The sequence below is a fragment of the Silurus aristotelis genome (assembly GCF_946808225.1).
Source record: "Silurus aristotelis genome assembly, chromosome: 20".
Lineage (NCBI taxonomy): Eukaryota > Metazoa > Chordata > Actinopteri > Siluriformes > Siluridae > Silurus > Silurus aristotelis.
Window position 1 is genome coordinate 10,519,803 of NC_139593.1, and position 16,286 is coordinate 10,536,088.

The window sequence follows — 16,286 nt, forward strand, 5'->3', positions numbered from 1 at the left end:
TGTGTGTGTGTGTGTGTGTGTGTGTGTGTGTGTGTGTGTGTGTGTGTGTGTGTGTGTGTGTGTGTGTGTGTGTGTGTGTGTGTGTGTGTGTGTGTGTGTGTGTGTGTGTGTATATATATATATTATTTATTATACATAGACACACACACAGACATTTTTTTAAGGTTTTTAATTAATTGCTTAATGGTGTGGAAACTTCCCTCTTTAAACATTCCTTTTTTCATTCTTTCTTTTTTTTTTTCTTTTTTAAATGTAATGAGGTTTAAAAGGCAGCTTGTCATATTACAGAGAAGCCATAAAAGTCCTGAAGATTCCCCCATAACTGTTAGACACTGGAGACTCCTTCCATGAAATAAAAGATGAAACATTAAACATTTTCTCACAGACCCCATCACCATGTTTGTCATTTGTAGAAGTGTAATAATATAAAAACACGTTCACACAAAATAAAGAATTTTCCTTGTTTATTTATTACAAGCAATTGTACAGCTTTTTTTGTTGCCGTTAATAACTACAGAAAAGCTGGCAAAAATCCACATATATCTACAGATACCAATCTGTTAAAAACTGTATACAAAAAGACCCCCAAACTGTACAGTGATTCATTTTTGACTACATATATTCTGTAGTTTACAGTAGTATACATACATTTTAAATATACATTATAGACTTGGTTAAGAGCAACATCACGCTTTGTGCTGACAATATTGAGAAGAAAAAAAAAAAGAAAAACAAGCACATAGACATTCGTGTTAACGTGAATAGGCTGGCGTTGAATTTGCCTGACTAGAGTCAGTAAAGCCTTTTACAACAGTATAGACATCTAGAATAGTATTTGGTCACACGTTGTGAACAGCAGCGAACGGACGTCAGTGTGTTTTTTCTGAAAGTCAGTGTGATGCATCTTCGTGCACATCGACATGACTAACGCAACTCTAAACGGTAATCGTGGAAAGAGCACAAGATTAAAGCTGTCCGGAAAAAAGAAAAACCTTTCTCTGTGTACCAGTTTGATGTCGGCGTCGTCTGTCGCGTCTCCAATTTTGTTTGGTATAAAACAAACTAATAGCGTAATAACTGAGTGGTACATCTTTTTAAACATCTGAATACAAAAAATAGCAAAAAGACTTTATTTTTTTTACAAAATATTGTATACATCTGACAGTTGTATAGGATAATATCCAGTGTTTTGACAGAGACCAGTGTCCAGTGATCATCTGATTCCCGGCGTATATAGAAACAAATTCTACACGATACAGTGGCATGTCGGAAAACAAAATGACAAATATCTAAAAGCAACGCTAGTGTCTTCCCCCTGATATAACGCATATGTGAAGGATTCGCTCCTACACTTCCTTCCTGAAGTAACGTTCACAGAAATGTGCTGCGTATTTCATCATCAGTGTTATTGTTCACAACGACGCGAAAGAAGAGGCTGACTACTGGGGGAAGATATAAATGACTGATCAGCCTAAATATTCCTTTCACGCCTCATCAGCAACCTTTTGAGCTCCCCCCCCCCCCCCCAAGACCTCACTTCTTTATTAATACATTCAAAATCTTTGTAACAAATGAATCAAAGTGGTTTCTTAATGATCAACGTCTGAAATAGTGTTTGCAAAAACAGACCCGTATAATTGCAACTCAAAAATGGGACAAAACTTTCAGAATGCAGTTTGTTTGGTTTCAGGTTTTCTGTTTAAAAATGTTTAGGAATGATGAATTAAAACGAAGGAAAATGCATCACAATATATACAGTAAATTCGATGTTTACACCTCGGGTGTGGGGTCTAATCACAGGACTGCCACAGAATCACTGAGCAAACGCCTATTAACCCTTAACCTAGCATCACATACACGCTAATATACAAATATAAATTAGCAGAATGTAAAAAAAAAAAAAAAAAAGATACATGAAGCGTAGACAACGTTAACATGCAACCCTTCTAAAATAACTGATCATGATGTGTGTTTTTAGCTCGGAGTTTTGAGTAATGAAAGAATGAATGAAAATTACATTCAGAACATGTAGAGCAATGCAGCTTTGGACCAGAAGTGAAAGTGACTCATTCATCAAGTTAGATTGTTCATTAGTGCATTCGTTCCTAAAGTTCATTCGAGAAATGTAAACCAATATCACAGAAACACATTCATAAATAGCATTTCTATTCTGATGTTGCATGACGTTTATTTAAACTCTCAAAAGCCCCAAAAAAAGGAAAAGAAAAACTGACATCTTTCCAGAGTAACACCTGGCAACTTTTGCGTGTCTCTAAAATATCGTCATATGACACCAATAAATAACTTACTGACCTTGGCCTTTATAGCATGTTGTTAAGAGATTGGAGGGAAAATATATATATATATATATACAAAGGATCCTGGACTCTTTTTATAATCTTTCTAACACAATGGATGTGCATCAGCATCAACCACAAGGCACCTACTCACAAGCAGCGACAATTTTACACACAGAAATATACAACACCCAAATAATATTTGATTTTTAATAATAATAGGATAACTATCTTAACAATGGTCTTCAAAGCAATCAATATATTCTCTCTTTCTTATATATCTCTCTCGGTCTCTAACTCCGTCATGGGTAACGGTTAAAAGCTTAGAGATTGATTAACAGCCATGAGAATTTTTGGACACAAAGACAGTAAAAGTGCGTTGAGAAAGTAGATGAGAGGCTGTGATTCCGACACTGTCTGAGTCTGATGTGAGAAAAGACAAAAAAAAAAAGGAATGTAAAAGGAAAGGAGTCAATAGAAAGTGTTGAGATGTGAGAAATGTGCAAGAATTATCTCTAAGCATTTCAATATATAAGAATGAAGTGACATCTATACATATCTTGGATTAGAATTGTACAGTGTAAGGCAGTGGTCCTTGAGCTACATGACACCTACTGTATATAAACCCTTCATGACAAAGGACATAAATCTATACAATCTCTTCCTATTTTCTGCCAAGCATTATCATTGTGAAAACATAAAGCGCTGTTTTTGATGTTGAAATACAACATGGACAAATGTTTGTTGACACCCGACCACAAGATTTTTGCTTTTATTTATTTCTGTTAGAGTAACCTACATCCTTCTTGGAAGATGGTCTACTAGATTTTGAAGTGTGGTTGTAGAGATTTGTGCTCATTCAACCACAAGGGTTTTAGTAAAGTCAGGTAGTGATGTCGGTGTTCATTAGGGTTGAGGTTATGGCTCTATAGCAGGCCACTCAAGATCTTCTACTCCAACCCATGTGTTAAACCAAAATTTCAAATATTTGGCTTTGTGCACAGGGGCGTTGTCATGCTGGAACAGGATTGGGTCTCCTAGTTCAAGGGAAAATTTAATGCTACCACATCCAAAATGATCCTATACAATTGTGTGTCTAATTTTGTGGTAACAGTTTGGGGAAGAACTACATATAGGTGAAGACGTCAAGTGTCCCAATACTTTTGACCATATAATATATATGTTTGTCATGACAGCTGACTTTGTATCTAAGTGTACTGTCTGTTATGTCAGACTGAAAAAACATCAAGAAGAGTGATGCATAAGGAATGTTTATTATATAACGCTGACATGAAAAGTGGCAGCTCAGTGGTTAAAGCACTGGATTTCTGATCAGAAGGTCGTGAGTTTAAATCCCAGCACCACCAAGCTTTGTTTTAAAGTCGTTCTGTATAAGGGTGTCTATCTAAAGGGCATACATGTTTATAATATAATATAATATAATATAATATAATATAATATAATATAATATAATATAATATAATATAATATAATATAATATATCAATGTTGTATATACATTTAAATATATACATTTATATATAAATAAATGGCAACCATTTTTCCTATGTTACCTGCTATCAATAACATCAAAATAACTTTCAGTAAATTGTTAAATACATTGTTGACGGTCAGGTTAATTTATTTTCTCTTTCAAGCTATTTTTTGACCATTTTCAACACAAATATCTAAATGCAAAAATGAGAAGTGCAGAATGGAGGCCAGATGTGAGAGCGGGCTGGGAAAGAGGGTGGGGCTTCCAAAGGCCATAAAAGATAAAGATATTGACTTGTAGCACCCACTTAGCTGTCAATCATTCTACATTTATTATGTTGAGTGTGTTCTTATTGTGGAGAAAAAAGGAAGAGGACTGTACTTTGTTTTTGTGAGTGATTTTTAGGTGATAAGTAAGCAGTGTACTCTGACATTACAATGTAAAATCTCTGTGCAAAATGCATACATGGTGTTGCCGTGTATTGTGTTGCCTGCGTTGTAGCATTCACTCTTAAAATATATTGTGTTATATTCATTGCTGTACCACAGGAAAAAATTATGTCTTTTACATTACAGTTTTTCTTCAGGCCTTTGGATTGATGTTAAGCAGAAGTAGACTGAGCTACAAAGTGATTTGTTTGACTGTGAATGACTTTTAAACAGATAAGTCAATTCAGGCGTGAACCCGACATCAGAACTGAAGTTTAATAAGTTTATATAAGCGGACACCTGACACATGGAATTAGCCGTTGTATCTGTTTTATATCAGTTGTCATGAAAGCCTTATGTATGTGTCAAAGTTTTACAAAGACAACAATACCGTAATGCTCAGTTGTTACTCAATTTAAATCCTGCCACTGAAAATGACCCTTTATTCAACTATTGTTCAAATATTAACATTCACACTCTATTTTATCCATCAGATCATCATATGTTTGCTGGATGCTTGAAAATCCAAAATGGCTGCTTACTATGATTTAAATGAATTAAAGGGAAGTGCTACATAGTGAACAGGAGCCATCTGATATGTTGCCAGTGAACCATCAGATTAAATGACACAATCAACAAACAGAGGAAGACTCTGAGAGATGATCAGACATTTAAGGATGACTATATGAAGCTAGCTTAATGACACAAGGCTCCAAACTCGGGCTCAACTCCGAATTACAGTGCCAAACGCATATGTTAGGTAGTGGCCAAACGAACAGTTGCTTGCTGTCACTGTGAGAGAAAGAAATTCAAGAAGATTTTTTGAGGAGTCTTGTGTGGCTTAGCTGGCTGTAGCAGATGTGATGAGAAGCACATTAGTGCTATCAATCTCACAAAAAATATGAATAAATAAGATAATAAAGTCTCTGTTTTTACACTGATCTTTAACCAGCTTTTCCATTTACCAATCCAAGCCCAGATTTTTATCCTATACCAAAAATATGGTGATACTGTATCTATATAAATAACCGAACGGTAATAGAGGAAAAACTGATCTGGAATCAGCCTAAAAGGGAACCGTCTACACTATATAGCCATCTGCTGGTGCAGCGTGTGAACTTAAGGCAGTGCGGTGGGATTCATCTAATGCCGTCGTCATGCACCCTGGTCTCCGCCCCCCTCAAAACAGTGTAAGGCAAGAAAAACACTAGTTTACTCCGTTTATCTCATATTTTACAACCTTTGGTGTCCGGACCACAGTATGAAGCATTGGAAATGTTATGGCATTAAGGCAGAAGAACATGGATGCTAAGGTAGATAATCTGATCTGTCAGCAAAGCTTTAGGAACTAAAATAAAAAAGCTAAATTAATGGGTTGGGAGGAAGGGAATTGTGAACATAAATAGCTATAGCACATCTCAAAGCACCTACACCAGACTACCAAGCAGCCATGACCACTGGTTTTTGGACTACTTTTTTTTCTAGCATTAAGAGTGAACAAACTTCTCTACCGGTGCAATTATAGTACAAATGACAGTACCCAAGTACTAGCTTGTCTCAGGTTTTCAAACACACACACAAACACACTCATAGGTGGCATTGTAGACAAGCTCTATCTAATACAGTAAAGATGCAACAATGGCTGAAAGTTCAGCCACTTACAATTCAACATAACGGCGTCTTTACGGAGTGTTCCTCAAAAACAGAGTTGCGCAAAAGCAACACCGGTTTGTTCTAAAAAAAAAAAAAATAATAAATAAATGAAAGAAGGGAAGGGAAGAAAATTCAAGAGAAAAAGGAAGAAACAAGAGTGAGGATCTGCATACAGAACATGCAACTTCATGTTAAAATGTCAGACACAATCACCGGACATGTACACCTGCAATAATCCAATCAGCCAATCGCACGGCAGCGAAATGCATCAAATCATGCAGATACGGTTGAAACGATTTGGTTAACGTTCACATCAGACATCAGCATGAATGTGATGCAACAGTCTCTAGTGTGTACACACACACACACACACACACACACACACACACACACACACACACACACACACACACACACACACACAAAGGAATAGCCAGGCTGGTTGGAGCCGACAGGAAAATGATGCAATTCAAATAACTTACTTTACCTGGTCTTTTCCCAGTGATTGCCCATGTGATTGGCTGTTTGGATGAACTGCATGAATGAGCAGGTGTACTCCTAATAAAGTAGTGAGTGGTGTGTAGATATCCACATTCAGATTTTTTCCATGAAGAAGGGAACGCTGTATGCTGTTTTATAGCTGCTCAGTGCCAGGATGTTAATTTCAAGTCTTTTTCACATGGGAATTTTGATTCAGGGTAGCAAACACAAACACATACAAACACAAACGCAGGGGAATCGAGGCTTAAAAAAGGCCCCTGAACACAGCACTTTGAACACTCCTATGGATCTGCTGACCCGTTTAAGCCTGGCTCCAGACCACCAACCAACACGCAGCCTTGATGCTGTGTGCTGCCTTGGCGAACAGAGTGTGTATTTTGAGGGAAAACTTTAGCAAGCCTTTCACAATTTAAATTTCGGGATCAGTGCGTGCGAGCCGCTTAGACTTTCATTTCAGATGGAAGTTTCGCGCCCGGGTGCGTAGGCGTACGCCATACCGGACAGTCTGGGGTTGCCCCCGATTCGGAAGAAAGGGCGGAAAGTGCAGTAGTCGGGGCCACCCCCCCAGCGAGTGTACATCACTTTTTTACGAGGGGAAGAGTCAGACCTGTGATGGACGTGGCTTTGATCCTCATCACCGCCCCGTTTGTGGACAGGTGGAGTGCGGGTAGAGGACAGAGGGGTAAACTCCGACAGCTGACCCTTATACAACTTGTCTGCATTCTGTAGAGTGAACGGGGGGGGGGGGGGGGGAACAGGGGAGAAATATAGAAAACAAAAAGAGAAATGTATGAGACATGGCAGCGGGTTGTCACAGCGGAACGCAAAATGCACGAGCACTGAACAAACACACGGTATCATTTACGAGAGCAACTTAAATCAAAAACACCCAAAAGGCCCCGAACACAAGTTCTGTAAATGTGAACGTGCAAAAACAAAAGCCAAAATACATGCAGTGATGAAACTCAGTAGCCGAGAGGTTCGAGTGTACAGTCCTAGAAGGTACTGATATGTGTCAATGCTTATTTAACCATTAGGATTGGTTATACTGTATCCATCTTTTATGACATCCATTTTTTTCTTTTTTTTTTTGCAAATTGTTTTTGCAACATCATTGTTTAAGTTCCTTCTTGCTTCCCTGTGTGTCTAACTCTTCCTGTGCTTATTATATTGGGTAACTAAACCTATTTACCTATTACCAAGTATTTCTTCAGGCTATTTATTTTTGTTACTGTGGTTTGAATACTGTGGCACTGTGGCAATTTGTGAACGTGGAGGAGGGGGCGTGGTTGAGCTCTGATTTGTAAATGGAGGGTGGAGCCGAAAGCACCGAGAAGTAAAAATAAAAAGGAGCAAGATGAGAGCCGTGGGAAAGAGACTTGCACACAAATCAGTGTGTGTGTGTGTGTGTGTGTGTGTGTGTGTGTGTGTGTGTGTGTGTGTGTGTGTGTGCGCGCGTGCGTGCTTAAACACTGAAAAGTAAAAAGTGGACGTGATTGTGACAGATTTTTTCAAGTTGTCACCTGAGCCAGTGAGCTCTATGCAGTGAGATTAGTACACATCCAGATATAATGACACAAATCACTTCAGTCGTGCCGTAGCAATTCTGATGTCATTATGCACAAAAACATCTAGATTACACGAACTATATTATAACTATAAAAATCTGAAAGCTGCCTGCTTTTCTTACAACGGCTCATAAGTTGCAGCTCAGGGTTAAAATTGTAGACTTACTCACTGGTGAATTTCCAGTGACTTTTGTAATAAAACTATTTATTTATTTTTCCTTCCTTTTTAGTGCTCTATGTGATGAAAAGGGTATATTTACATATGTTTCTTTTTGTATTGGTTTAGTTTCTGCCTTTTGAAATTCATCTTTTTTCTTGCTGGGTATTGTTTCACCCATCAGGTCTTGCCAATTCCCACACCTCCCCTATCATATGATGGCTACCAAGCAAAGAATGTGAAGCCTTACACATGCACTCTCAGAAAGATGTGAGTCCTTTCAAACCTCTGGTTCTGCTGCACTACAGGGCAGCATATCGCACTGCATGCATGCGGTAGAAAAAAAAAAAATAATAAAATAAAATAACTGGCCTGTTACATAAGAAGACATTTTAGAGGACCTTGCAGTTCCACATCTCGACACTAGAGTGCCTCAGAGAAGTTCAAACCAACTGAATTACAGATTGCTATATTTTCACGATACACAAGGTCTCTATCTGCACTCTATCTCCTATATCTAATAAATAGAAAATGTTTGAAATGATGGCCTTTATTTCTCATATTTCTCATAAAATTCTCATATTGAAGCTCTGATCATCGGGACCCTCTAGGACTGTGTGCGGTTGGTGAACAGAACAGGCTTTTATTTATACAGTGATGCATTACCATGAAAAAATTTAGGAGAAATATTATCAGTGGAAGGGGAAAAGTGTGTGAGTGTATTTGTGTGTACACAAGTGCGCAGTGACATCAGAGTAGTTACGCTCTGTAAAGTCTACACGCCAGTAATAAGTCTCCGTAACACCGCAGCCCTTCGGTTCTCACAGCAGAACTCACAGCACGCTGCCACACCAGGGGCTTTTCACTACCGTCACCATCAGACTCATCAAATCTATAATTAACAACAGCTATAAATGCTAATGTGGGCTTTCATAGAGATGCTAAAGAAACTCTTTTGAAGAAGACATTTCATCACTTTTCCCTTTTTAGAATATTCTACAGGAACTTGGTTTGACAGTGTGGTAAATGCCCAATACGTCAACATCGCTTCTGGTACACTTTGCATGTTGGACTTTCAAAGTATATAATGAAAATCGGTTTAAATTAAGTAACATTTGGCAATTGTATATGTAAGTATGAAATCTCACACTAAAGGTTGTGCAGTTTTAGGAAATGAATCCGTGACAAACACAGCAATTTGCCAGCAATTACTATTTCCTATTCATTGAAGAATGGCACTTTAGAGTTCTTTATGGTCCATGGTTACATTTAATGTTGTGAAACGTATGTAAAACTAGTGAATTCTTGTTATCACTTATGGCAGCTTTATACTGTACCTTCACTCCATCACCCGTTTTGTTTTTTTCTTTCAATCTTTTAAGCCATAAGGCCAAAAAAAAAGCAAAGTCTCCTGGGTAGCTTTACCTCTGACATGAACAACTCCTATTAAAATAAGTGTCCTCACAAAACAAATTATCGATAGAAAACATTTACTTTAATATAGATTTATTTATTTATTTCTAATAAATGAAATATTTCATATATATTTATTAATATATATTTAATTTGTCTAAGAGACAGACTAAAAAGTGCATGATATCATGACTCCATAAAATCATGAAATAAATCCAAACAGGTAACAAAATATAAATGACTATAAATGACTACATTATTTTCATTTTTTATATTAATCAGTGTGAGATTTTTTTTTTCAGCAAATGTAAGAGAAATGAATTAACCCTGGTGTTCAGTTTCAGTGCACTTTTTACACAGTCCCTTAAAAGTTCCCCCAATAGAGTAAGCATTTCTTAACCATTATAATGGAAAGTATTTTAATAAAGTAAATTTGAAATAGCTTGTTTTTTGCTTACAGGATAAAATGAATATGAAATTTATTTTTCTGCACATTCTGTATATTAAAAATCGAATAGGGAAGTTATTAAGGAATAAGTCAAGTAGCAACTGGTTTGCCTGTTAATGTTTTGCATAATTATATATGCAAAATGGATCCACTGTTCTCTATCTGTTGAATGACTGCTTGCTTCCCATCCTAGGTGTGACATCACAAGCCATATAGAAGACATACCTCCGTAATGCTGCTACGTACCAAACACCTTACATTTTCGACCTGCCTGAATCCTGCAATGTGTGTACCAGATGTCATTCCAGATCTATGTACTGAAATACAAAGTAAATACTGCAGGTGTTAAATGAAGTGTTCTTCTTGCTTTATCTTGGAGAAAATTTTAGATTTGATCTGTCTGATGGTAGACTGGATATTAGTACAAGCCCCTGTTTGTTCTCTTTACCATGTTGCTGTTAAGCCTCAGTGGTGGTCTGAACCCCATGTAACAAGGAGTCTTCACCATGCGCTAGAAAGGTCCTATCAGCTTTCATCCTCTGTGGACAGCCCCACACACACACACACACACACACACACACACACACACACAGACACACAGACACACAGACACACAGACACACAGACACACAGACACACAGACTCAGCCTAAAGGAAATGAATGTGTACGGTGGAGAATTTTCCCCCTCATTGCTTGTTCAGTGTTTCTTCGATACACAAGTTCACATCACCTGGTTCCTGTTCAGAAAGGTTAATCATAAAACACAAACAAAAAAATAGGACACAAGTGACACATAAAACATTGCACGTAACAAACCATGCAGCCCTGTGTTGCATGGAGCAATAGAGGCATTTCGCATTTCACATTCATCCAACCCACAAACACGGACGTCCGCATTCATGCATGTGAGGCCACGTAGCAGCGCATGCAGTTACTGTACAAGGCACGGGAGCAGAAATGGAACAGTGCGTCACTCTCGAGTACCAGAGCTCTTCTTACAGTCATCACTGGGAGCTTAGCAGGCTTATGTCTTCAACTAATGCCTTTCCGATAAATCAGTAAGCCCTGTCCGTCATCCCCAGCGCGGAAGAACACGGCTTTTAGAGTGATGCAAGCGCAATTAAATATGCATGTGTTAGTAAACCGCAAGTGATTTCCATTAAGCGGTTCAAATTTTCATGCTGAAAGAAAGAATCTCTCTCTCTCTCTCTCTCTCATATACACATATATAAATATTTGACTTCAAATATTTATTTTTAAAAATCTTTTTGTATCTTTGGCCAATTTACTTCTCATACACACAAAAATTAGCGACTACTAAGAAGTTCTTGGTACCTTTCAGTGACTAAGTTCCATACACACTCTCAGTCGTTCACACACATATACACACACATGCGAAGAGAGTGGAAGGATCACCTCCTGCCCAGTTCAGAAACTGATACTGCTGGAGGTCTGAGAGAGCATAAAGATGGTGGACTGCTCGGCGGTAAGGCACTGGCGCTTTGTCTGCCGTTACCACGGCCACGTGGGTTCAGAGGGCAAAGGTGAAGTATCAGGGGTTAAAGTCACAGGGAAAAGGGCAAGTTCATGGATGTTGTCATACATCACAGGAGGGGAGGCAGATGAGGAGAGAAGAGAAAAGGAAAAAGACAAAACAGGTTTAGAACAGTGAACATGGAGGGAGGGATCAGAGCTAAGCTGCACAGCCTTGTTCATGTTTGCTGTATAATTCTAGTTTATTAAAAGCTGATCCTGGAACCTAGATTAGGTGCTTCCAACCGATATACAAGGTTGGTATTTGATATCATTGTATAGCTAACGTTTGACCCTTTGGTTCTGTATTCAAAACAAACACCAACTTAATCATGGAATTGTGTAAAATCGAGTAATCGTGTAAAAATTACTGCATTAGTCTAATCTAACATGAGAAAACTAATGTTGTCTGGTATTAAAAACTAATTTTTTATTTTTTTTTTACAGGTTATACCCTCAAATATCCCTCATTTATTGGTGTATATACTGTATATGTTGAATCGATTTAAAACCTAAAGGAACAATCTATGTGTATTAAAATTCATTTTATAAATAACAGTTAACTCCGTCCTAAAGGTGTTCTATTGATCATCAAGTGTACTATATAGAGTATACCAATGCCACTGGAAAGCTCATGTAGTTACCATATACGGTTATATACATGTATATACATTTATAACAATCTGAAATGCTGAACATGGACGAGTCTGATAAAATGTTGATGTTCCTCCTAGAGATTTCCTTTGTAAATGAAACTATATTGAAATATTTCATTTTTAGATGTATTTCATCTTATTTTAGATTTATAGACCCTTTTATGTAATGCACATTGTTCTGAGCAGCGGATCAGGTTTCACTGCAAGTTGTATTCTGTATATAACTATGTTTGTGACAAATACAATCCTGAGTCTTATTCAGTAATTAAACGAGTTTGCATCTTTATCAGCCCTAGTAGCTACAAACAGCGGTGGCCAGATCCTCCCTTATAGCATACAGACAAGTGGAATGCGAAGCTGCAAAAGTTCAAGTAAAAGGTTTATTAGAAAACGTGCACGCGCACACACACACACACACACACACACACACACACACACACACACACACACACACACACACACTGCTGCTGCTTCACAGATGCGTACTGTACATCCTCTCTGTTTCAAAACACGCCAGCACACTTATTTTCAGTTCAGGAGCATTCAAACAAAAAAAACAAAAAAAACAAGCAGAAAACACTTGCTTTTTGTTCAACAAACTGAACATTTAAAAAAAAAAAAATCTTTCATCACTTCTAAGAAAAGAGGGAAGCAAGAAGGATTAGAACGTTGCAGCCGAGGACCTCCCGAGCTGCATACGCTTATATTCACTTACATCCAGCATTCTCGAGACTGATCCGTAGGAAAGGCAAATCTAAAGACCATAAATGTGGTCAAAAAAGTCATAACAATACAATGTTCAGTGGCACAATGGAGGTATAAATTAGGACAATAAAATCTCAAATGGGTTGTTTTAGGCCACTATAATGCAAAGGCGGAAAAAAGCACAAACAATACATTGCTGTAGAAAAAATGATATAGATACAGTAGGTTGTTATCTACAAAAATATCTGTTTAAATGTTTATGACAAAGTTGCCATAGTAACCCGTTTCTCTATGATTCAGATGTTATGACAATAATCATATTTCTATAATCATATTTCCCTAATTAATTATTCTAATTGCTTTATTTACAAAATTACTTCAAGAATTAATTTAATGTTAAGATTTATTTGGTCGAATGTTAAAATATATATAAAATAATTTGTTTTCTTGTTTTGTTTGTTCAGGTCACCTGCTGTCTTTGATGGTAATTTGTAACATCACTAAACTCGTCATCTAGTCTAGTGGCTCTTTTACTAGTAAGATAAATACAGTAATATAATAATAGCATTATCTTAAGATAACACTCCCAGATGTGTTCAACATCTGGTCCATGATTTAGATAGGGACGATATATAGTTATAGGTTTTCTTGCCACACTTAAATAATGTTAATATCTTGGATAATTAAGTGCAATAATTTCAGTGCAATAAAAATAATAGTAAAACTTGTTCATTATTATTCATTATTTATTATAATTATATTATAATTATGTATTGATTATAAATGTGCAATAACTTTTATATTACTTAATGCAGTCCGACTTATTTGACATCTGTTTTATTTCGCTGCTACACATTTAATAAAATTTCACTTAAAATATAACTTAAAATGAATATTTTATTTAAATAAATTGTTTTACTTAAAATGTACTGTGAGCAACTGCAACTGAACAATTTCCCTATGAGATCAATACAGTATTCTGATTTTATTTACTGAGCTAATTTTTAACTTCAGTTGTCTATCTGATACAAATACAAATCCTAAATGTGTTATTTATAAAACAGGGATCAAGTTGTGTTCATTTTCCAGCTTTCAAATTGGTGGCAAAGCACACAATGATGCAGGTATTAATCCGACTGCACTTTATTCTAAAATCAGCTCGTGGACTGTAATTGAATTACAAGCTATGTGGAAAAATCTATAACGTGACTCCACTAGGGGCAAAATATAGCAATAAACAATTTCATTGAGCAACCAGAAAATTTGGCTCTGTAGCAATGTGTCTCTTTCCAGACTGAACTAATGGCTGGGTTGAAATTGTAACGATGGTTAATACTTATACAATTACAACATTTATTTATTTATTTTAATTTATTTTTATAATCGACTTAATAGTAAATTGTCCACCGGTCGACAATTTTGTGTAAATTCCCAACATATTTTGTATAATTAAAAAGAAGGAAAGTTACTCTGTATATTTAATTAAACCTTAATGTTTTCTAGATCCTATATGTTTATTTCTGTATTTTTCTGTGCTCAGAATGTACCGTTACCATTAAAAACTGATAAATGAACACATTGAAGACATTAGTGTTGGTGTTATTGTTTGAAAAACTGGAATACTATATACTATATTTTACTATATTTTATTTTTATTTTTTTAACTCAGTCCGGTCAATGGACTGAGTGTAATTTGGCAGGATATGTAAAATGAATTGTTTTGTTTTTGCAATTTCCTTCATAAAAAAATCTGAAAACCAAAATATGAGTAGAAGAGGTGAATATAGCAGCAGGAAGTGTACCTGTATTTTCTCAGTGGTGGTGGGCCACAGCGCTCTCCACAGCACTTTCTTAAGCACATCGGGCAGCAGACTGACCATGATGAGCAGAATGATACTGAGCCACGCGGGCCCACTGGCCAACATCTGCATGAAGACGTAATACATCCTCTGGTAGTTCAGGAACGGCCTTTTGTAGGGAGACCACAAACACGTACACTCAAGTTAATAAAGTTGTTAAACATAGAGAAGCTTCAAATCAATGAAAATTATTGAGGTATTAATATTTTTAATACAGGAGATCAACCAACTTAATATTTCTAAATATCTATAATATAGTATAAAGCAAACATATTGCATGAAATTTGCATTGGAACAGAAAAAAAGTCTTAAATCATCTCTCAAAAAATCTAAAATGAGCAAGAGAAACAGGTCCTTCATCAAGAAAAGTGCTTCTAAGACACAACCTTTACTCATATTAGTGATAAAGGACTTTCATCTAAAACATTGTGCTTCTTTCAAATCTTCGAGGACTAATCCATTTTTTTAATTTGGTAAAAAATGTTCCTAAAGTGTACTGCGTTACTTCCTGAGAGGATGCCAGACGTACCATATGATGCCACCCCAGAGAAGTGAGAAGATCACATAGAACAGCAGAGATCCCCATATTACAAAATGGTTGATCCACGTCCAGTAGTGTGTGTCCAGAGCGAGCTGCAGAACATGAACACACAGGTAATATTAACCATATGCAATAAAAGATAAAATTACATCATTTTCATTTGTGAGCGTGTATGTTGGACTACCTTTAATGTGACTGTAAATACCAGCACTGTGAACACCAGAGTTCCAAATGTCCAGTTTCCAAACATCTGGATCAGAAACAAAGTAATACAGCAATAAAACCAATTTAATATAAACAACACAAATGTAAAAAAAAATTAAGCTTGGGTTGTAACCAATATTGTCTTATTTATACTCATTATAAATTAAATTTTCGTGTCATTGCCATTGCCAAACCAGGAAATGGCCAGTTGAGGTAAATCTGTGTGAAACACATAAATCACTGAGTAATATATATAAAATATATATGTATATTATATAAAATATTTATATATTACTCAGTGATTTATGTCTTTCACACAGATTTACCTCAACAACTGTCATTACCTCCAGGGCCCATTATCTAACTAGCTAACCTGATTACCCGTGTTATAGACGCACGATATTTGCCAGACAAAACTAAACTGACCTCAACAAGCTACAACAGCAGCAAACAAACACAAAACCAGAAAAACTATACAAATTATTCTGCTACAAACTGGTAAAACAGGAAGCAACAAACCACCATTAGAATTACTAGAATAATAATCAGCTTATCAGCAAAAATTGCACCTGTAATATGCATCTTAAATATGTTTATCTGGCATCTATTTACTAACAGTTCTCTAATTCTAACTACAGACTCCAAAAGTTAATAAACATGAAAAACAAGCAACAGCAAACATGGAGAAATGCAACGTGATGTTTAGCGTTTTAATGAACACATGATGCCGATGAGTTGCTAATGCTGGTGTAAAACATATGAGGCACGAAGTAAATGCCAAAGCAGGCATATGGTGAACTTAACCACACTGCGAGAGGACAAAAATGC

General features: G+C 36.5%; 1 protein-coding gene across 12 annotated transcripts in view; it reads right to left on the reverse strand.

The window, feature by feature from the left end:
• Positions 1 to 447: 447 nt before the first annotated feature.
• The window catches only part of atp11a (ATPase phospholipid transporting 11A), a 102,210-nt gene continuing 86,371 nt past the window's right edge, over positions 448 to 16,286 (reverse strand). For 4 of the 12 annotated variants that reach the window (XM_083523069.1, XM_083523068.1, XM_083523064.1 and 1 more), the window contains 4 exons: positions 15,439 to 15,504; positions 15,243 to 15,346; positions 14,657 to 14,822; positions 448 to 7,096 (listed from right to left, as the gene is read on the reverse strand). In XM_083523069.1, coding sequence (XP_083379195.1) covers positions 6,827 to 7,096; positions 14,657 to 14,822; positions 15,243 to 15,346; positions 15,439 to 15,504 — 606 coding nt within the window. In that variant the 3' untranslated portion in view covers positions 448 to 6,826. Of the gene's footprint in view, positions 7,097 to 10,407; positions 10,499 to 11,376; positions 11,467 to 14,656; positions 14,823 to 15,242; positions 15,347 to 15,438; positions 15,505 to 16,286 lie in introns of those variants that run through there. The other 8 variants (XM_083523065.1, XM_083523071.1, XM_083523074.1 and 5 more) reach the window with 4 other exon arrangements.